The 21,890-nt window shown below is 39.6% G+C and overlaps 1 protein-coding gene across 1 annotated transcript in view; it reads left to right on the forward strand.

Annotated features, from left to right (window-relative positions):
- FRRS1L (ferric chelate reductase 1 like) overlaps nucleotides 1–21,471 on the forward strand; it is a 41,227-nt gene extending 19,756 nt beyond the window's left edge. Inside the window, exons 3-5 of the mRNA XM_036737520.1 lie at nucleotides 711–849; nucleotides 3,439–3,685; nucleotides 6,479–21,471. Of these exons, the coding sequence (XP_036593415.1) occupies nucleotides 711–849; nucleotides 3,439–3,685; nucleotides 6,479–6,651 (559 nt within the window). The 3' untranslated portion in view covers nucleotides 6,652–21,471. The remainder of the gene's footprint in view (nucleotides 1–710; nucleotides 850–3,438; nucleotides 3,686–6,478) is intronic.
- The last annotated feature ends 419 nt before the right edge of the window (nucleotides 21,472–21,890 follow it).

Consider the following 21,890-nt stretch of genomic DNA (forward strand, 5'->3'; position numbering starts at 1 on the left):
ATGGCTGACCTGAACACCCTCCTTCAAAGGAGATTCTGTGACGTCTTAGCCAGTCAGAGGGAGAGTAAAGCACAGTGGCCAAAGGATACCTCTGACAGGTGAATTCCCAGGCTGAAATGAGGCTTCAGGGTGAAGAGGCTGGGCATGGCAGAGGAAGTTCTGAGTGTAGCCTGGAGAAGAATTACATATAATGATCACTACAATATAAGTGGAAAGAACCACAACAAAAAATCTTGTATGTTGTATAGTTATAATAATCAATTTTAGCTCTAGGGAAGAGTTGAAAAAATATGCCTCCTTCCCTTCAGTGAAGAGGTTGGGAATTGTTGGTGTCGAATATTGGATATGCTGTAAGAAATAATAAATGTATTGGTTAGTTTCATCAAACTGATTTTTTCCCTTCTCTTTTTAAATCTTTATTATAAGGGGTGGTTCACTGGGTAGAAGAGTGGGAAAGTATTTATTCTGAAATCAATGTAATGTGAAAATGACAGGCAGCGGTAAGATAAGATTTTAAAAATTTGCCCAGCTACAAAATTACATAAGCATTAAGATTTGCATTGGTGAAAGGGACAGTGCACATAGACAAAGGTAAAGGTTCTTAAAATACCAAAGTCAATAAATGGCCAAACCACAGATGGGCAGGTAAAAAGGAATGCTTATATTCAAGGTTTTAGGAGAAGTAAGACCTATTTTCCTCTGTCTTCTAGGTATGGGAAACCAGGATGTACCGCAGAAACCTGTGATTATTTCCTTAGTTACCGTATGATAGGAGCTGATGTAGAATTTGAGCTCAGTGCCGACACTGATGGCTGGGTGGCAGTTGGATTTTCCTCAGACAAGAAAATGGTAAGATTGATGGAAGCATGATGCATCGTATTATTGCTACATTTGCAATTTGAAATTGTGACGCTGTTGTCCAGACTTCATTTCCTACTATTAAATGTGCGGTATGTCCCTTGTTTGATATTTTTTTGTTTGCTTGTTGGGGTTTTCCCCCCTACAAATTGAGCTTTCTAGAATTTTCTTACTAGGTCAATGTCCTTGATAAAACCAAGGTGAGTATGTTAAGATTTGGCCAGCAATAAGGAGGAGCATTTTTTAAAAAGTGTATTTCAGACAAATTAAACCTTTTTTTTCATTTTGATGGGATCCATTTGCCAAAACACAATATCTCAAAATACTTTTATCAGTCCTGAGCTTTCTCATTAACAGACATGTGGAAATCTCCTTTGAGCTTTCTTTCAGGTCATATTCTTCTCACCTGAGCGGATTTTTCAAGAGCTTTTGGATGGCAAGGCCAAGTCTTAAGCCCTGATATCTTATTGCTCATGCTGCCTGTTCTTATGCGGTGCTCATCCCAGTAAAGCAAAGCTGGGAGCTGAGCTCCTTCAATTGTTGGCTTTAAGGAGTGAGTCATTTGGAGAGGCAGTCAGCTTTTGCTCTTCTTTGCGTCCTAAGCACAATGTCTGACACATAATAAGTGCTTAATAGGCTAGTGATAAAAAAAAATCCAGAAAGGAGTGAGTGTGTGTGTGTGTGTGGAGAGAGAGAGAGAGAGAGAGAGAGAGAGAGAGAGAGACAGAGACAGACACAGAGAGAGACAGAGAGGAAGAGAGACACAGAGAGAGAGGAAGAGAGAGTTAACTAAGGAACTTTGTTTTATCAATAATAACAACAATAGCTCATATTTATATCACACTCTAATGTTTGTGAAGCATTTTATATACATTTTCTCATTTGATCTTCAAATCAGTCCTGGGTGGGAGGTGTTGTTATTATCCTATTTACAGATGTAGAAAAATGACACTCAGAGAACTTAAGTCACTTTCCCAGGATCACACATCTCATAAATGTCTGAGGTAGGATTCAAACCCAGGTCTTCCTGACCTAGACTCTCCTTGCTGTGCCATGCCATCTCTCAATCATGGACTATTCAATTCAGGAATCCAATGGGGAAGACCACTTGCTGTACCCCCCCAAAAAAAACATTCCTAATTCCTCTAAGCATTTCCCACACATACACAAAATTACTTGATGGCTATTTTGTATAGATAATTAGAGACATGTTTTCTCCTCTAACAGAAGGTATGCCCCTTGAGGGCAGGAACTGTTTTGTTTTTGTCTTTGAATCTTCAGCATTGATTCAGAGAAAGGAGAAACCAAACTGGGTAGGGATGAACAGACTCTCTAGTTCTCATCTTGTCCAAATAGGGGTCAATGTAAAGGTTTTGAGCAGCTAGATGGTGCAGTGGATGGAGTACCAGGCCTGGAACCAGGAAGACTCATCTTCCTGTGTTCAAATCTGTCCTCAGACACTTACTAGAGTGATTCAGTGTGACTCAAAGTGAGTCACTTCACCCTGTTTGCCTCAGTTTCCTCATCTGTAAAATGACCTGGAGAAGGAAATGGCAAACGACTCCAGTGTCTTTGCCAAGAAAATCCCAAATGGGGTCACAAAGAGTGAGATACAACTGAAACGACGAAACAGCAGCAAGGATTCTCCCTCCTACCTGTGATGAATGGAAATACCTAATAGGACCATACTCCAATATTTTCATGATTAATTATTAAATCTAAGCTGTTCATCCCTAAGTATAGAGTCTGGAGGAAATGTTTTTATATGAAGGTCACCCTGTGGGAGCCATGAGACTCTTAGCCATTAATTGTAGCTTTTTAGAAATTACCTAATCTAACCCTATTTATTTTACTTAAGGTGAAACTGAGGCATGACTAGTTTCAGCACCTTACTCAAGGCCTCATAGTTAGACAGTGATAGAGCTGGGACTAAAACATAGGTTTTCTTGAGTGTTTTCCTCTCTACCTTGAGAGCAGGGAGTGGCTAACTTTTCTACTTGTATCCCCCTGTGCCTGGCACAGAAGAAGCTCTTCATAAATAATTTTTTCATTCACCTGTTCAAGCGCTACCGCATTTCTGTAGCACTTTCTGCTTACTTGAAATTGTTAGATCTCTTCTGTGTAAAAGAAAAGGCTTTAGACAGAGAGCTTGAGAAGTTCGAGTTCTAGCTCACTACTTACTTGCTACGTTTCCTCAGGCAAATCAGTTCATCCCCCTGGATATCAGTTTTCTTGTTGGTAAATGAGGGCTTTCACTAGCCAGTCTATGAGGTCTCTTTCAGCTCTAATTATGATCCTGCAATCTAACGATCACATAATCTGTAAATGTTCCTTCTAACTCTCATGAAGTTGTTTGTCAATGGTGTTTTAAGGCATAAGTAACATTACCAACCTTGAACCAAAAACCAAGACTACGAAAATGACCAAAGGGTTATCCCAGTTCCGTTCTTTATTTTCTTCTTATCCAGGATTAGGTATGAATGGGCAGTTATGCTTCTAGTTGAAATGTCTTCGGGAGACAGATCTTTCAAAAGATGCACCTCTGACTTTTTTTTTCTTCTTAAACTATTTTGTTTTTAGGGTGGTGATGATGTCATGGCCTGTGTTCATGATGATAATGGCAGAGTCCGCATCCAACACTTTTACAACGTTGGCCAGTGGGCCAAAGAGATCCAGAGAAACCCTGCCAGGGATGAAGAAGGCATCTTTGAAAATAATCGCGTGACCTGCAGATTTAAACGTCCCGTGAATGTTCCCAGAGATGAAACAATTGTGGATCTTCATTTGAGCTGGTATTACTTATTTGCTTGGGGACCAGCAATTCAAGGTAAGCTGATAGCTACCAATGGAATTCAACACCATAAGTGACTGTTCCCAAAAAAATACTCGAGCCATTATTGATCTCCTACTATGGGTCCAGGAATAGAGGATACAAAAGAAACACCTGATCCAGATTCATAGAGCAATTGTTCCCTTAAGGCGCAGGAGTGGGTGGGGCTACCACACCTTGAAAAAAGGAACTTGTCAACCATTTGACCAGGAGATCTTGACAGTGATCTATCCTGGAAGTTCCTGTCTCGTTTCATGGGGATCCTGACTCAAAGCCACCTTGGGTTCCCAGTTCCCTCTTTTGTTTGCTTGTCCAAGCTCATCACCTCTTCTTGGCACCGTACTATGGACTCAGAATTTTGGCGTTTGACTGTAGTTGTTACCTTGGCTCTGACACCTCAGTTCTCCTCCCTTTACTCAGCCAGACCCTCCTATAGTGATGATTGATAGTAAATTTGGTTTCCCCACCATTTCATAGCTGGGCATTCTAAAAGCCAGCTCCTAATGATTCTAACAAGCTTGCAGCTAGCTAAAACCCCCATTTTTTCACATGAACTTCAGTCTAGCTACATTTCCCTCATCTAATGCTGGGGCAACTGATTTTGCAAACTTCAATTCAGGATTTGAAATTCATCTGTGTTACACTGCATTATGTTTGATGCCACGTTCACTCGTCTCTTCCCCACTACATGAGCATCAGGCTTCCTCGTTACAGAAACTGTGGGTATGTGTTGCAGGGATGAGCCCAAGGTCCAGCTACCATGAACCATAATGAAGAAAGGCGTTATAGGAGTAAGGAACAATTTAGTAAAATATAGAACCAAGGAAGCATGAAAAAGATCACAAATTGTACACTTTGGTTAGAACATAAAATCCGTGAAGGAGATTAACATGAAAATTATAGAAAGGTAGTGTGATGCCATAATATGAAGGGGGACCTTGAATGCCAAGGTAAGGATTTTGACCTTCACTAGTTTCAATGGGGAGTCGACAGAGGGTTTTGAGCAAAACTGTTCCATATAAATATAAAGGTTGCAATTCTAAGATTAGAAAGTCAGTGGTCAATGAAAAGAAAAGAATTGATGGAGACTGGGAATATATTAAGAAACCAATCTGAGCACTTATCATATCTTCTTCCTTGGAATACTCCAATTGTCCATGGTTTCATGGATATGAATACTCCCTCCACCAATTACATTCAAAAGAACAGAAAAATTCCTAGGAGAGTGGAGATAGTCAAAAAGGCATATAAGAAAAAAATTAACTTAAGCTGTTTCTGGAAGGAAGTATAGGACTTAAATTGACGAGAGAAGATGGAGTGAGCAAGATAGATGTTATAAGGAGGAGCCGGGTTGAGGAATAGTAAGATTGCCAAGTGGAACAGAGCCTGGAATTTCAACCTGAAGGGTTTTTAGTTTATCCAGTAGTCTATAGGGAACTGTTGTAGGTTTACTAAGCCAGAAAGTTATATGATAAAGGCAAGTAAGAGGATGAATCTAGCAGTTGTATGGAGGGTGACCTAGAGCAGGTAGAAACTCAAGATAGCAGATCAAGGTAGGAGGCCTTGGTCACCAGGTGCACAATACAGAATACACCACATATCCATGGCAAAAAAAGCTTAACAAATCCTGTCTTGTACCTAGAGTGGCCTGTGTTTCAGGTTCGTGGTACTCTATAAAGATTCACGACATAGCATTGGCTGTATGCTTCTCAACCACTTTCCCCATTTGGGTCCTATAGAAAGCAACTTGTTAAAAATATAACACATCCATCCTCTCTTCTCATTCCTTCCTATCCTCTTCCCTCAAACCCCCTCAAAAATATATTGTCTCCTAAAGGTTTTCTTATTGTTCTCAATCTCTATGGTCATGGGCAAATGCTTCACTGGGAATGTCGGTGTTTCTATTTCAGTAACCCTAGGGGATTCCCTAAGAAAGTAGGGCAAAGGGAAAACCAGCACATGGTACTTCCAACATCCAATTCCAGTATAGTCAGATCTCCTATTTCTGGCCTACCAGTGCTAAGAGCAAACTTATGTAAGAGAGTCAGAGACGTCTATAGAGGCCAGAGGCGAGAATTTCTTCCTTTTAGAATTATCTTTGGGAGAGAGTTGTTAATATTCTTCTTGACAGTGGTCAATTCTTATCAAGCTTTTGGTTAAGTTCTATGCCAAGTATAAATAAGCGGGCCACATAGCCACTCTCCTACTCTCTAAAAAAAAGTTCTGTTAGTCAGACTTTTGTGCAGTTGTCCATTTATGGCTACAAAACTAAGCTCCACTCTGGGAATTCCCTGAAAAATACAATGATGGGATCAGTCCCTACCATGCACTGTAGTACCATCCTGGTATATATTCACAGTCAGTAAATTATATAGATTTTGAGTCTGGCTGTCCAGCCTTTTGTTTTCTGAGGAGCCGCGTATGGTGTCAATAAGTTTAAATTACTAGAACTGGTAGAACTTAGAACCCAGCCACAAAAGGTAAATGAGTTTACCCTGATGGCTAAATCATTGAGAGGCCAGTAGAGTTTGTCCCATAGAATATGTCTGGATAGGGGAAGAATGTCAAAGAGTAATGAGAAACCAGCCTGTTTCATTCATTTAAGTGCTATTCAAGCGATACTCCGTTTAATTCCTGTGCTAACACCTTTTCTTTATTATCCAGTCATGGATGTGAGTGTAATCCAAGCTGCTGATGCTCGTTTACTTGGCACTGAAGATTTTAAGATTCCTTGGCTGTTCAGGTATTTTGTTTTAAATCTGTATTTTTTCCAATCCTTTTCTTTTAAAGGATCTATAACTCGGCATGACATAGATTCACCACCTACATCAGAGCGCGTTGTCAGTATTTACAAGTATGAAGACATTTTCATGCCATCAGCTGCCTATCAAACCTTCTCCTCTCCATTCTGCTTGCTTCTTATTGTCGCGCTGACCTTTTACTTGTTGATGGGAACCCCGTAACCACAGCAGCAAAGCCGAAAGAACATCTTGTGGATTAATTGGAACTTCTTCATTGTGGTGTGTTTTCTAGTAGAGTTCAATATAATTGTTTCCTTTAAAAAAAATTTCATTTTTAGCAACTAAATTTGTCAGAAAAAAAGTTATCTAGCTTATCTTCCGGGTAGAAGAGGTTTGTGGTAATAATAATACCTTACATTTCTATAGCCTTTCTTTCTCATCAAAGAACTTTCACATACATTATCTCATCTGTTCCTCACTACAGCCCTGGGAGATATATAGAGCAAGGACTTTATCACCATTTTACAAATGAGGAAACTGAGACCCAGAGAAATTGAGTAAGTTGCCCATAGACACATAGCTAGTTCATGAAAGAACCAAGATTTGGAGCAAGGTCTTTGAACTATTCTTTCTTATTGGTTTCACAAAAGTTATTAAAATCAGAGAACATACAATAAATTGCTGTGAAATCACAAAACTATTAGACCAAGCTTGACAAAAAGACAAATACAAATACAAAAACACTTCCAAAAGTCAGTGGAGAACAAGCGCTTTAAGAATAATGATATTGATGATGAAAGGAAGAACAGGGATATTGCAGTGTGTTTTATGGGTCCAAAGCGGCTTCTGAAAATAGGCTGCTCTCTTAAAATGAGTCTTCGAAAGGGAAAAAAGTATATAAGTTCAAATGGAAATTTTTTTACAAGATTACCATATTGAAATTACTCTGAAAGTTTTTTACATTTCTTTTAATTCAAATACAAGTGGTTTTTTTTTTTATCACTTTAACTGTCATTCTCTTACTAAAAGACTGCCATATTGGGGGAGGAAAGTGTGACTAATATTAAAATCAAAATAGATTATTATTTCATTTCCAGCCCCCCTTCTTAATGGCAAAAAGCAAAATATTTTGTGTTCAGCCCTTAATGAGGCAATAGAAAAATGAAGTTATATTTTGCATTAAAAATAGTAATTTTATAAGTTTGGAATTTGGCGGGTCACATAATTACTTTAAGAAACTAGGATATTCATGTATAATTATCTTTAAATTGACAAAAAGTAGTGATTTTTAGGTCTAAATGACTTTATCGTCAAAGTCAGAACTCATTTCAAGGGTGCCTAACCGATTGAAGTAACTTAAATATGCATTGTGAGAAGCAAACCATCTTAATAGTGTTTCAAAAACCATTCAAGGATAATTCACAATTATATCTTGGAAATAGTGTTACATGAGAAAAACTTTACTTTAGATGAAGAATCTTCTATTTCATCAGGAAGTAGAAAAATTGACGGTGAAAGGAATATACCAAAAATTATTTCCATTGATTGCTTTGAAAATATATACTTGTGTACTAGACAGCCAATATAATAATAATAATCATGCCTTGACTTTATTTTGTATGTGAATGAGAAGTATCTGTGATTTTGTCAGCCTGGAATTTCCCTTCCAGGAATTTCACTTGACAATATGTATCATAGACCACAACCATCTATGACTTGAGATAAATCCTACAGAGTTGCCCAAGGCACATGGAGTTTAAAGTACTTGCCCAGGGTCATACAGCTGCCAGGTGTCAGAGAAGGGTTTGATACCAGGTCTTCCTGACTCCCAACCTGTCATTTCTACCACACTGTTTTCATATATGAATACAGACATATATATATTAATATCCCTAAGTACTTCCTGTAATCTGGCCTGATTCAAATGCTTTGTATTGGTAATTTTCACGTGGTACTCATACTTCATATTAATGAAGATGCAGTTTACTTTCTTAACCAAGGCAATTTAGCAGCAATCTTGGAATTTATGACATTGGCTAGATCTTGCTATGATGATGTCTTTACAATTCTTCCTATAACTAAATTCCTTTAAACTGAGTCCAAGAAGAACACTAATTATTCCTCAAATTCTAGGTTATAGGTTATAATATGAGACAACAATATATTTGGCCCCCTATGACCTCTACAAAAAAGCAAAATGTTTTAGGAAGATTTTTCTGTTTTCTTTTACGTGTAGACTAATACTTATAATGTTGAATTGTATAAATGTGACTCCTTACCTGTCTGCAGTAGGGAAGAATAATTAGCAAATTCTTGAACTTTCATCCCATTCACATTTCAAAGCAATAAGCTAATTGTTTCACTGACAACTCCTGCTTTGCTTTACAGGTCACTTGTGTGTAGAGTTAGGATGTCACAAGTATGTTTTCGTTTCATACCTGTAAGCCCATCTCAGCCAAAGTTTCATATGCTAACATCTGTAATCAACCTATAAAGCCATTATTTAAAGAAGCCGATAGTTAGCTCTTGATCTGAAAGCATCAACAACGAAATCATTTATGAGTTTACTAGATGATCTTTCCTACTTTGGATTTTAGCTGGTATTTGAATGTCATGATTATTCAATGACGTGAGTTCACAACTTTGAGAACAACCTCCTAAATTTGAAGATTCAATGAAGTTAACTTTATAATTTCAGCCCCATTAAATAATCAGTGCTTACTAAATTAAAGGAACTAACTCCTGACAAAGGTAAAAATGCACACAGTATGTCTACACACATTTAATAAGACCTTACTGGCCCCACTAACTAGAGTCCCCAATTAGTAGGGGTTTTTCCCCCATCTAGCAACTCAGTTTAGGGAGAAAGTTTAAAATGAAAGAAAATGAACTCATATTGGTAACTTCAAACTGATTTCCAGATTGTTTCCCAAGGTTAACTTTGATTCACACCATTATCCTACAACATTTAAAACTATTAAACCTGTTAAAACTAAGCACTATTCCCTTGAGGTCCATCCAAATTTTTGATCATTAAAGAAAGACTAAATCACATTCAGTGTATTCTGCTTACATAAGGCAAGAAAGGAGACTAATACATCTTGAAAAGATTTTCATCAAGTTGAAACAAATGAGTTGACCATAAAATTCAATTAACCAGAACATCTGTTCTCAAAGCCTTCTAGTTAAATGAGGGTTTCTTTGTTTTTGTTCAGACTTATGACTTCACTGGCAGAGGGAGTTACCAGTGAGGAAACTCCCTCTACCAATCCAAATGGGCAATTGTTCTGCAACCTAGAATCTTAATGAGGGGCACAGAGAAGGTATTTGCCCAGGGACAAACAGCCAGTATGTATGAATCAGGTACAGGACTTTGACCAAGGTATTCCTGACTCTGAGACCAGATCTAGGACATCTACATCATCCTGACTCTCTTAATTTATTGAGTTTCACGTCAGTATATCTAAGATAAAGACCAAACTTGGATTAATAGCTGTAAATAGAGAATGATAACTATCAATTTATTCATTAGCATCCAATTTATTTTGAAGGACAATTATTTGTTTGCTTGAGCAAAATCCTGTGCTTTCATGTCAATTTGTTTAGCCACTGCCAGGGAGAATGTATGATTTCACCTGCAAAGTCATCACTCACTCCCTTTTGGGCTAAACAGCTATACCAAAAAAAAGTCCAATCACCCATAAAATTCTATCAAGAGAAAAATAACCATCTTCTTTAACAAGCAAACCTTCTGACTCACAGCAAATATGAGTCTCTTTGTCTAGGGTTCCATTTTAACTCATGCACACAATGCAAGATTATAAAACTCACACTTTCTCTCTCTTTGACTCCTCATCCTACCTTCCAGCTTGTGCTAAGGGGAAACAGTCTATCCTTTCTTAGGGACTGGGATTTTCCCTCTTATTTTCTCTCTGTGCATATAATTACCAATGCAAATAGTTCACGTTTGTGGCCATCATGTTAATGACATAAAAACTAAATGAATAATCAGAAGACGGTTCATCTGAAATCTTACCACCTGGAGCTGCAATGGATAGGAAACGAAGTTGACATTTCTCCCCTTCATTCTGTTTCTCTCTTTCCCCTCATTATCAGGGGGCAAGGGAAGAAATAAAGCCACAGGAATTTTTTTAGACTGGCAAACATAAGACAGCATGTATAGCCAGTAGCAGAGAAAAGGAAGACAAAAGTATCAGGGACCGGTTGTATTCATCTCACCAGCCCCTCTATAATCTGCTGAGCCTATATTCTACTTCACACCATCCTTCACTCAGTCATCACTCTGCCCTACACCTGAACAATCCGGAATAGAGTACTAGAAAAGGGTTCTAGAGGAAATGATCCCATCGGCTCTGGGTGGCATTTCTCTCTAGCCATCATGCTGTCTTTTCTTTCCCTGAAGTTCAGCCAAGGGCAAAAGAAAGACCACAAAAACTTCAGGAACTCTGGGTAGTTTGCGTGGCTTGCTGGCAAAAGAGAAAATCTGTGGGCATAGCAAATCTAGACTGCATTCTTCCCCAGGGCCAGAAATTTTGTAGCCTTTTTTAAAATGACTTGAAGTTGTACATTTGACCTCTACACATATATGTCACAAGCATCAAGGTAAATAGCAGCATTTAAAGTAACATGGATAATTATCCCAGGATCCTGGGTAATCATCCAATGGTAACTATTACCTTAAGTTCACAACAGCATTGCATTCAGTAGGCATAGGACAGTGCAAAGCCATTTCAATAACTCGCTCTCTAAATTATATTCAGGACATATTACACAGACATATTCTGGTAGATTATGCATATTCATAGTATACAATCGAAATATGCATAAGTAGAAAAAAGCTAGAAATAACAATGTAGATAGGCCTGTATAATATTAACAATGCATGAACATTAGCATATATGCAAATAGGCAGCAAAACGATACCTCGTTAACAGATTTGCTATGCTATATGTATAACGCTAGTACATAAACAAATAGAAAAATGATAAAACAGAAGCATAATGCAGAACATACAGTAATTAACATGCACATAATTAAACATAAGCAACTAAAAGCAAGGCACTCATTATATGAACAAACAGCACTATTATTGTCTGGCTAAATGTAAAACCACTTCTCCAGTTTCACAGATAACATCAAAGGTCAGTTCGCTCACAGGTCAGATAGACCTAGTTGTGTTGTCTCCTGCTGTTCTTTCTGGCCCTATACCTGAGCCGGTTAATGGTCATTTCATCATTGCCATCTATAGGTCTGTATTCCTATTCCTGAACGTTCTGAGGGTCTAACTCTGGCTATTAGCATTTCTACGTTCTATGAATTGTCTCTGGACCCTAGAAGTCTCTACAGATGAAGTTCCAAGGAGGAAAGGTGCTGTCTCTGGGTCGAATCTTTTCCCCACATCCTCAGTAAGGCAAAATTGTTGACCGCTGAACACCACTGAAAATGTCATTTCATTCTGATCCAGTTCAGACCATTTTTGTACAATTGGCAAACAGTTTTTCTTTCTAAGAGTCCATTGAGGTAAGTATCTATTATTTCTGTCCTCCTGGAGTAAATCCAACTAAATTTGCTATGGATAATAGCTGGTTGCAATTAATTGTTCCTACCAGGTCCCAGCCACTCCCTGTGTCTATTCTATAAATAGTCAAATTGTCAACTTGTGTCCCTTGAATACCAAGGTTTCTCAGGAAGACTCTTACTTGGCCACCATACTTTCATTTGTTTCTTTCAGCTCTTCCAAGCTGAAGTCATGCTTAGTTTATAGGCTTCCTTCTTCCTCTCAGCTGATAACTGCGCTTATTATGAATGTTTTAGTTTCCTCCCTCTTCTGAGACTCCAGGGCACAAATCAACAAATAGATATGACTCCTGCCCAAACATCAGCAAGTATACTTTAAAGAGGGTAGCCTCCTGGAGGAGTTGTATGCATGTACTACAAACACCGTACGTTGACCCCACTCCGTTTTTTGTTCTGGTTTCAGTGCTCTAACAGGTTCAACAGTGTACGATTGAAAACACTTGGGCTATGAGTCTCTTTGGGAGATGGTAAGGTATATTTTGATTTCTTGATATTTGTGAATGCTACTATTTCTTTGAGTAGCTTGCTCTCGAAGTCTCTACCTTGGTCAGGATGGATCATAGCAAGGAATTTATACACTGAGAAGTAATTCTCCTACAACAATTTAGCAACCATGGAAGCTTCTGATTCCTGATTGGAATTGTATATCACCTGTGCATACCCGGTGAAATGATCAGTCACCATTAAAATATAACTTCTGTTCTTGCTCTCTTCTTCCAGAGATACAGTCGGTTAGGACAAGTTCCAAAGGTTTGATGCGCTTGTGTTCTTCAAATATGAGGTACAATTCTTTGTTACATAATGAACTCATCTCACACTTCTTGGTAGTATCTGCTACCGTCTCAAACCAGTAAAATCTGTTTCTTACTCTAGACTTCTTTCTTGATCTGTACGTCCAAAGTCATCATGGTCATAGACATAGAGTGATAAGCGCCGGATGGCACTGTTTGCTTTTTGGTACCAGGCGCAGGATTAGTAATAGTCTTATACAGAATTCCATTACACAGGTTCAACTTCTCCTATTGTTCCAACAGTAAGGACTAGGAACTTCTAGGAACTTAAAGTCCTTCAACCTCACTTCCATGCTTCTTGGCCTATAATGCTTCTTATTGCCCGTCAGCCGTCTGCTTTCACCGGCAGTCTTCTAAAGACAATTGAGACAAAGAAAGTTCGATGAAACAAGGTTCATGGGAAAAGTCCCAAAGTCTTAGCTACGCGTCAACTTGACAATGGCCCGGCTGTCTGGGAATCACGTATAGCCCTACACTCTCTCCTTGAGTATCGCTGTAGCTTTGATGTCATGCGACCCTTGGGAAAGAGCATCTACGTCAACATGAGTCTTCCTTAGCTGTTGGTAAATGCTGAATTCTTAGTTGGCTAGTGCTGGTACCCATCTACAACAAGAAGCATTTACTTAGTACTTGTGAAAATATATCAATGTATTATTGTTAGTTCACGGTTGGAATTGAGTTCAAACACAGTCTTTGAACTTTTCAAAGTCAAGAATAACAATTTATCTGTGGCATAGTGAGTCTTCAGCTTGTAAATGTAGTTGGTTCCTGGTGACCAGCACCTTCTTGGTAAAAATCACCACATCCAAATACTTCAGGCTGGCATCTGTGTGTAGGACAAAAGGTTTACTTGGACCTTCCTAGGCAACACTTAGATAGTCATGAGGCAGTGGATTCAAGTCTTTGATAGGTTTTCACATATGCCCTTTTATAGATCTCCAAATAGCTTCACAGGTTTTAAACTAATTTGACCTTTCTTGCCCTTCTGCTTTTGGTTTCCTTTGATCATGTATGCATGAGTGAGAACATTCAGTAGCTTAGCAATAGCAATATAGTTCTTCACAAATCTGCAATAATAAACACTAAATCCTAGAAATGTCCTCAGATCTCAAAGGTTCTGTGGTGTGCCCAGTTCAAGAGTGCTTCTTTCTTCTCTGGATTGGTGCTCATGCCTTATGGAGATACTCTTTGACTTGTATACTTGAGAGAAGCTGTGCAAAACTAGCATTAGTCATCTGACAGCTTCCTTTTGCCATTCCCATACTTGCATCCTTCTTTCTCCACATTCTTCCCAAAATCAATAAAGTCATCTATGTACACCAAGACTTTCAGGTAATCTATATCTGTGACTGTTTTCTCCCTCAGCTATTGGAAAGCGGCAGGTGCCGCTGAGATGTCTTGGGATCTCAAACTGGTAAAATCCAGCTATAATTATTGAAAGTAAAACAAAACAAAAAATACAATAATAATGTTTTAAAAAACTGAAAATTTTCAAATATATGGAAAAATTAACATCTGAAAAATAAAAAGGAAAAAAGCAAAAGTCTTCCAAAATTACATCAAGAAATGCTCAACTAAAATTATGTTCAAACTGAAAAAAAAAACCCCAAAATCACAGAGTAAGAGTCCATCTGCAAATTGCTTCTTTGCTAAGTGGCCACCGCCATCTTTTGCAGCTACCATCTTCTGCTGCTTCTCTGCTTAGATGGGCTAAAATTCTGCTGAAATTGAAAAACCAAAATTGCAGTGAGAGACTCCCAGTGTGACTTGAGCGATACTACACACTCCTACTTAAAGAAAAAACAAAGAAGGGGGAAAAACCATTTTAATCCCAGATGTAGCTTTCATATTTAACTACCAAGGACAACAGGAGAGTGAAAATCAAGTCACAGAATTATTCTTTGCCATCCATATATGAAGGGACCTATTCTCCCACAAACTCTGATGCCGGTGGGAGAAGGAACATTCCCTGGATAACTCATTCTATAAGAGCTGTGTTGTGCATAAAACGCCTCTCATCCTCTAGCAATTGACTGTGACTCATCATTCTTCCACTCCAGCTCTGCAGCTGCCTTTCCTTTTTACTTACAAAGCTGCCGTTTTGCTGCTTCTTTGCCAATCTGTAGCCACATGTTGGAACTACTACTCATCTGCTCCTGTAGCTGCTGACTCCCTGCTGAGTTGCTGCTACCACCTGCTGACGCTATCGTCTCTTACTGCTTCTGTGCTGAGCTGCTGTCGCCATCTGCTATTGCTTCTTTGCTAAGCTGCTGTTACCATCTTTTTGCAGCTGTCATCTGCTGCTGGTTCTCTGCTTAGCTTCTGTCGCCCTCTACTATTACTTCTCTGCTTAGCTGATGCCGCTATCTGCTGCCGCTTCTCTGCTTAGCTACCACCTTCATCTGCTATTGCTTCTCTGCTAAGCTGCTGTTGCCATCTTCTGCAGCTGTCATCTGCTACTGCTTCTCTGCTTAGCTGCTGCCACCATCTGCTGCTGCTTCTCTGCTTCTGCCATCTGCTTCTGCTTCTCTGCTTAGCTTCTGCTGCCATCTGCTGCTGCTTCTCTGCTTAGCTGCTTCTGCCATCTGCTGCTGCTTCTCTGCTTAGCTGCTTCTGCCATCTGCTGCTGCTTCTCTGCTTAGCTGCTTCTGCCATCTGCTGCTGCTTCTCTGCTTAGCTGCTGCCGCCATCTAGTATTGCTTCTCTGCTTAGCTTCTGCTGCCATCTGCTGCTGCTTCTCTGCTTAGCTGCTTCTGCCATCTGCTGCTGCTTCTCTGCTTAGCTGCTTCTGCCATCTACTGTTGCTTCGCTGCTTAGCTTCTGCCATCATCTGCTGCTGCTTCTCTGCTTAGCTGCTGCCGCCTTCTACTGTTGCTTCGCTGCTTAGCTTCTGCCATCATCTGCTGCTGCTTCTCTGCTTAGCTGCTGCCGCCTTCTACTGTTGCTTTTCTGCTTAGCTGCTATCCGCCATCTGCTGGTGTTTATCTGCTTAGCTGCCACTCTCATCTGCTATTACGTCTTCATTAAGCTACTATTGCCATCCACTTTTACATCTCCACTAAAGATGCTGCTGCCATCTTCTGGAGCTGTCACCTACTGCTATTTCTCTCCTTAGTTGCTGCTGCCATCTATTATTGCTTCTCTGCTTAGTTGCTGCCACCATCTGCTGCCACTTCTCTGGCAAACTGCTGCTGCCATCTTCTTAAATTATCAACTCCTTCTACTTAGCTGCTGCTACCATCTATTGCTCATTCTCTGCCAAAGTGCTATAGCCATGTGCTGTGGTATCATCCACTGCTGCTCCTCTACTAAGGGGCTACTGCCATCTACTGGAGCTGTTATCTGCTCCGCCAAGCTGCTACTACCACCTGCTGAAGTGATCATCTGCTGCTGCTACTCTTCTGAGCTGCTCCTGACAGCTGCTTCTCTCCTGCTGTCAACTCCTAGAGCTACGATCTGCAGCTGCTACGCTACCGGCTTGCTGCTATCATTTTCTATCAGCCTCTGTGGCTTTTTCTTCCCTTGGAAAGAGTATTAACAACTTTTTGTGAAACTGCTCCAGGCCAACATGTCTGGGAGCTAATCAACACATTTTCATCACTTTTAATAGTCACCACATACCACATTTGGCTGATACTCAGACAGCTGTCAATACCATCTTCTTAATTTTTCCCCTCTACCCAAACCCTCCTCAGGGAGAGGCCTTCAGCCCTCACTACTAGTGGGGTTATCGTAAATGAATTCCTTTCACCTCCCATCATGCCTCTGACATTGAGCAGCTGGCCCATTCAGATCACTCCAAGTATCCACACTGGAGGGTTGGGGTGGAAATACAAACTTTTGTTTTCCATTCCTTCCAGTACAAGTGTCACTGACTCCTTATACTTAGCTGCTTTACCAACTTCCTTTTGCTTCCCGCATCCTTTTCTTCCTCTTTCTCTGAGTCACTTTTGCTTCTCTTTCAGCTCAAGGACCGCTTTTCCTCCTTTAATTCATGCGCTCAAGTTCCCTTGTTTTTTCTTGAGTTGTTCTTCAGCTGTAGTCTTTCCTCTTCTTTTGCTTAAGTACCTTATTAAAAAGTAGTTTCGGTCTGCTTCTCTCTTTAGTATCAGCTTAATCCCTCATTCCAGCATCTGCCACTTGTCTACATCATGTCTCACCCAATACATGCTCCCGAGAACTCTTAAAAGTACTCTCTGGATACTGAGACATCCACAGTTTCTCAAGAACCACATAGCCACATAGCCACGGCCTTTCTCACTGCTGCCTCCTTTTCCCTCCTCACCACCATAACGTGGAGACCCCTTCGTTCTTGTAGCTCTTATGTCCCTAGAAGTCTCTGCAACTACTGTGTGTGTGTGTGTGTGTGTGTGTGTGTGTGTGTGTGTGTGTGCGAATGTGAATAAGTGTACTCTAAGGCTTTTCTCTTGGAAGGGACTTCCTTGGAACTACGCAGATTCCTTCGGCATAAATTCTTTCTGTGCATGATTGCTACATTTACTTTTAATTTTTCTCTCAATTTTTGCTAATCAAAGGTCACTTCTTCTGTAATTTTGCCTGCTGCCAGGAGGACTATCTGCCATTCCTTTACAACATGATGCTTTTCTTCTGTTGTGGGCAGATAACCAAGCTTGTTAGATTTGTTTATTTAATAACAGTGCATACGCCTCTGAATGACTGTCTAAGGAATACAGAACGGGACTTTAATGGTAAGAGCTTTGTATCAGCTACTTCAGAGAATCAAAGAGCGTTTTCTGGGGTCACAGAGGTGCTACCAATCATGGAGGTTGGTGGAAGGCTGGCCTCCAATTTAGTGGTATGTTATTCTGCATGGACGCCGACAAAAACCAGGAGCAGATCAGTCATAAGAATATCACAAGTTAGTGTATGCAAAGCCCTTCGAAAACTCTAAAGCGCTATATAAGTGTTAGTTATTACTGTTTCAGTGAACCTGTGATGTCATTGATGGGGGTACTTCCTCTGACTCTGAGGATCACAACTTACCCTTGCCTTCCAATGCATCCTCCACAGGCTGAAATAGAGAAAGGAAGCATAAAGATTCACAATGATTATTCTTTAATAGTGCTTTATTTTTAGTAAAGCCCTTTCCTCACAACATTCCTGTGAAGTACACAGTAGATGTCTCATCACCCTTGTTTAACACATGAAGAAAATTAAACTCAGAGAAGTTAAGTTACTTGCCTGTTGTCACACTGCTAGTAAGTGGAAGAGGTAGGACTCACTTTTCTTTCTGCTACATACAGTGTCTAGCAGCAGGGAAAAATGTAACTAATATAACAGGAAAAGAATGAGCGTTGAGTTAGTCAAAGCCCTGCTGTAAAAGAGAAGAGATCAGTATAGTTGTTCACTTCTGCTGTTTCCTTCCTCTACTCATCTCCCTCCTCAAAATGTTTCATGGTCATCTCTTCATTATCTTGGTCTTGACAGAAATGTACTTAGCAAAAAATATTAGAATATTTAAATAGGTGCTTAATGAGAAGAATTTCAAGAGTGAATTTTATTTGAGCAAATTATCTAAGTTACAAATGTTACAATCCCATTCTGTGTACAAGTAATTTTATGCTTTTGAATTTCAATGGAATCTCACTTAATTTACTGGGGATTTTGTTCTATGTAAAACCCCTGAATTATAGGAACCCGGAATCATGACATTTACTAGTAACATTATCCTTGGGATCTACAGCCCTTGATGCCACTAAAAAGATCACTAGTTTGACCCTATCAATTACCATGCTTTATAATTTCTTCTAATTCTTCATCCTTAGCACCATACTAAATTCTAGCTAGATATACCCCAACTAAAATTTCTAATACCTTTTCCAGGGTAATGAGGCCATTGCTTTGTAAACTGCAGAATGTGATTGATACGTGAACTATTATTATTGTAGTAAGACACAATTTTAGGGTAGACATAATTATAAGAGGAACCCAGTTCTAGAGGAAAAGTGATATAGACATGCTTCATGACTTTATGGCAGACTTTGAAATTCAAAATTGATCTATATTGAGGTGGGTTTCCATACCCTGCCTCTTTAGTAAGTGCTAGTAATTCCTACTAGTGACACCCAGCAGATGTCTGGCTAAAGACTATTTCTCCCCTACTCTCACTTCTGGGGAATGGGTAGAACCTATAACTATATAAATACAACTGGCTAGAACACCATATTTCCAGCTTGGTAATCAAAGGATTGCCTAGTGGCCCAGAGATTTATTACTTTTGCTAATAATATGTATTTTAAGACTTCTATCATTGCAGAGAAAAAGAAGCCCGTATGGAATTGGGACCCATACCCTAAACCAGAGGTTCCTAAACTTTTTGTGTCATCAACCCCTTCGGTCGTAGGTAAGGTCCTATTGACCCTTACTCAAAATAATGTTTTTAAATGTATAAAATAAAATATCTAGGACTACAAAGGAAATACATTGAAATCATTGTCAAACTATTAAAAAAATAAAAACCATGTTCATAGACCCATAGAACCTCTGCCCTAGACTAAAACCCTGATGAGCTAATTTCATTATTTCTCAGCTGACAAGTCATTTTGAATGAGGGGTCTTTGGGAAGAAGAGAGGACATCAAATCCTCACAATAGCTGAACATTAAGTGAAGGTCATCTGGAAAGTAAGCCAGGGAAATGAAAAGGCTCCAGCTACTGTAAGTCTTAGAGTCAGTCTCCTGGAAAGCATCCTCCTTCTGCTATTGCTGCTGCATTCTCCACCATTCTTGTCTCTTTATCTCCCCTATTCATTCTCTTTGACTCTCTGGATCTCTCTTCAGAGAGATTTTTAAATTTCCACTGCAGTAGAAAAACTCAGACTTCCACTTCTGATCTCATAGTAGCTTTGTCTTTTCCTGAGCTGGGGAAAACTACAGTTCCCAGCATATTTAGCAACTTAACCCCTATGCCAGCACAGCCAGTTCAGACCTTGTCTGAATGATTCAGGCTAACCAACTCAAGCCCAGCATTTGGACTTTATCCCAATTCTAACTTGTAGACAATTAGACAGTGCTTCTTTATTTTCTTTAGCAGGTAAATAATGATGTATATTTCTAGAAAAATGGTCTTTGTCTTTAATAAAATAAAAGAATAATTTGTTCAAATGATGTTACAAAGTGTAGATTTACTCATAAACAAGGATGGAAGCTGAGAAAGGAGAGTATGCTACAATAAATGGGAAGCTGCCAGCAGCTGTTTGAATTTCCTATTCTACTTAGGTGTAAAAGGCAGTGCCCTCATACTTGGCCAGAGCATGAGAGCTAAGGGGCTCTTTCAGCCTGGGGACGGTAATCATCATTTTCATCAACCAACATTTATCGAATACCTTCTCTGTGTAGGGTGCTAGACTAGGGGCTGGAGAGTGACTGAGCCCTTCTAGATGAGAAGCTCCCTTTCTTAGACCATCTGCCTCTGAAGAACAGAGGGCTACAACATGAGGTAGTAGAATGACAGCTGTACTTGGAGCCAGGAGATCTGGGGTCATGTCCTAGTTCCAGCAGTCACTAACAGCGTGACCATGGGCAAATCCCTCAACTTCCTTGGGCTTCAATCCCCTCATCTGCAAAATGGGGATATAACATTTCTGCTGTTGGCTGTTGTGGGGGAAGTGCTTTGGAAATGTTTAAAGCTCTTCTAGAAATGTGAGCTATTAGTATTAAGAGGCAGCATAGTGCAATGGAAGGAGCACTGGAGAGTTCTGCTCTGCTGTCCTTCCTCTGCCATTGAAGACCTGGCTGACCTAGGACCAGAAGCTCAGCCTCCCTAGACCTCAGCTCCCTCATCTGTAAAATGGAGGGGTGGGCTAGAGATGATCCCTAAGGACCCTCCCAGCTGCAGATCTAGGAACGTATCACCAACTTCTTGGGGAAGGCTATTCACATTCATAGACCCCACCCCATTGTCCTGGCTCCACATGGAAAGAAGCAGTGTAAAATCTTGGAAAGAGATCCAGACTTTGATTACAACTCTCCCTCTACTCCTTACTGTGTGATGCTCAGCAGGTCATTTAACCTCTCTGAGCCTCAGTTTCCGCATCTGTCAGTTGGGAATAAAAATACTTTGCCTACCTCACAGGGTTGTTGTGAGGGAATCGCTTTGTAAACTGTGAAGCTGTAGAAACCTAAGCCATTGGTATTATGAACTAGTTCTATTATTTTATCACCTACAGTATTGTAAGAACTTTACTGTTTTATCTTTATCCTTTTTATTATGCTTTTAGTAAATCTAGATTACCTTCAGGATTCTTTTTATTATGCCAGACTGGTTTTAGTATTTTAAGACTGCTTTTTAGTGTTTTAAATCTTGCCATTTTGCTCTTAACACTTTAAGATGGCCTTCTTATGTCTTACTTTTACTGTCCTGAAGACTTATGGTCTTGGTTTTACTGTCCTAAAATGACTATTCATATCTTAAAGATTTCCTACAGCGAGTGACTTTGGGTTGTTTCAGGCTGTTGTTTTCATTATTAGATTGCTTTTGCTTTTAGTCTAGACTTTAATCTGTGACTTAGACCTTGAAGTTCCTGTGTTGTTTTCCCTATCAGGCTGTTTTGAGTGATCTGCTAAGATGTGATCCTCTCATTCCATCTTATTGCCTTCAGTGTTTTCAAATAAAGAATCATTTCTCAAAACTTATGTATGGATTTTTTTTGTTAATTTATCCTAGATTTAAATATCAGTAATAGGCAGGGGGAAAAGGGATCAGAAACTCAAGGCTATGGAGGGAGAAACATGAAAATTCTGTTCACATCTATAAAGAAATTCTAATGGCACAGCTTGGGGACAGGGAGGATGATAATTATAGCTTGCACCTATACAGTATTTTAAGGTTTACAGAGCCCTTTGCAGCTCTCAGAAATATTTGGGGGTGCCAAAGAGTAGGAAGAGGACTAACATAGTAGATTCGGTAGTACAAGTTACTGTTATTCGAATGAAGAGTAATTCATTGGAGAGAGTATATTATTGAAGCAGAGGGAGAAAAGAAAGTAGTAAGATCAAGGGAGCCATGCCCAGTGATTTTGATGTGTGGGGTGTTGTTGGTGTTTGTCACCACT

Source organism: Trichosurus vulpecula, chromosome 9 (assembly GCF_011100635.1).
Source record: "Trichosurus vulpecula isolate mTriVul1 chromosome 9, mTriVul1.pri, whole genome shotgun sequence".
Lineage (NCBI taxonomy): Eukaryota > Metazoa > Chordata > Mammalia > Diprotodontia > Phalangeridae > Trichosurus > Trichosurus vulpecula.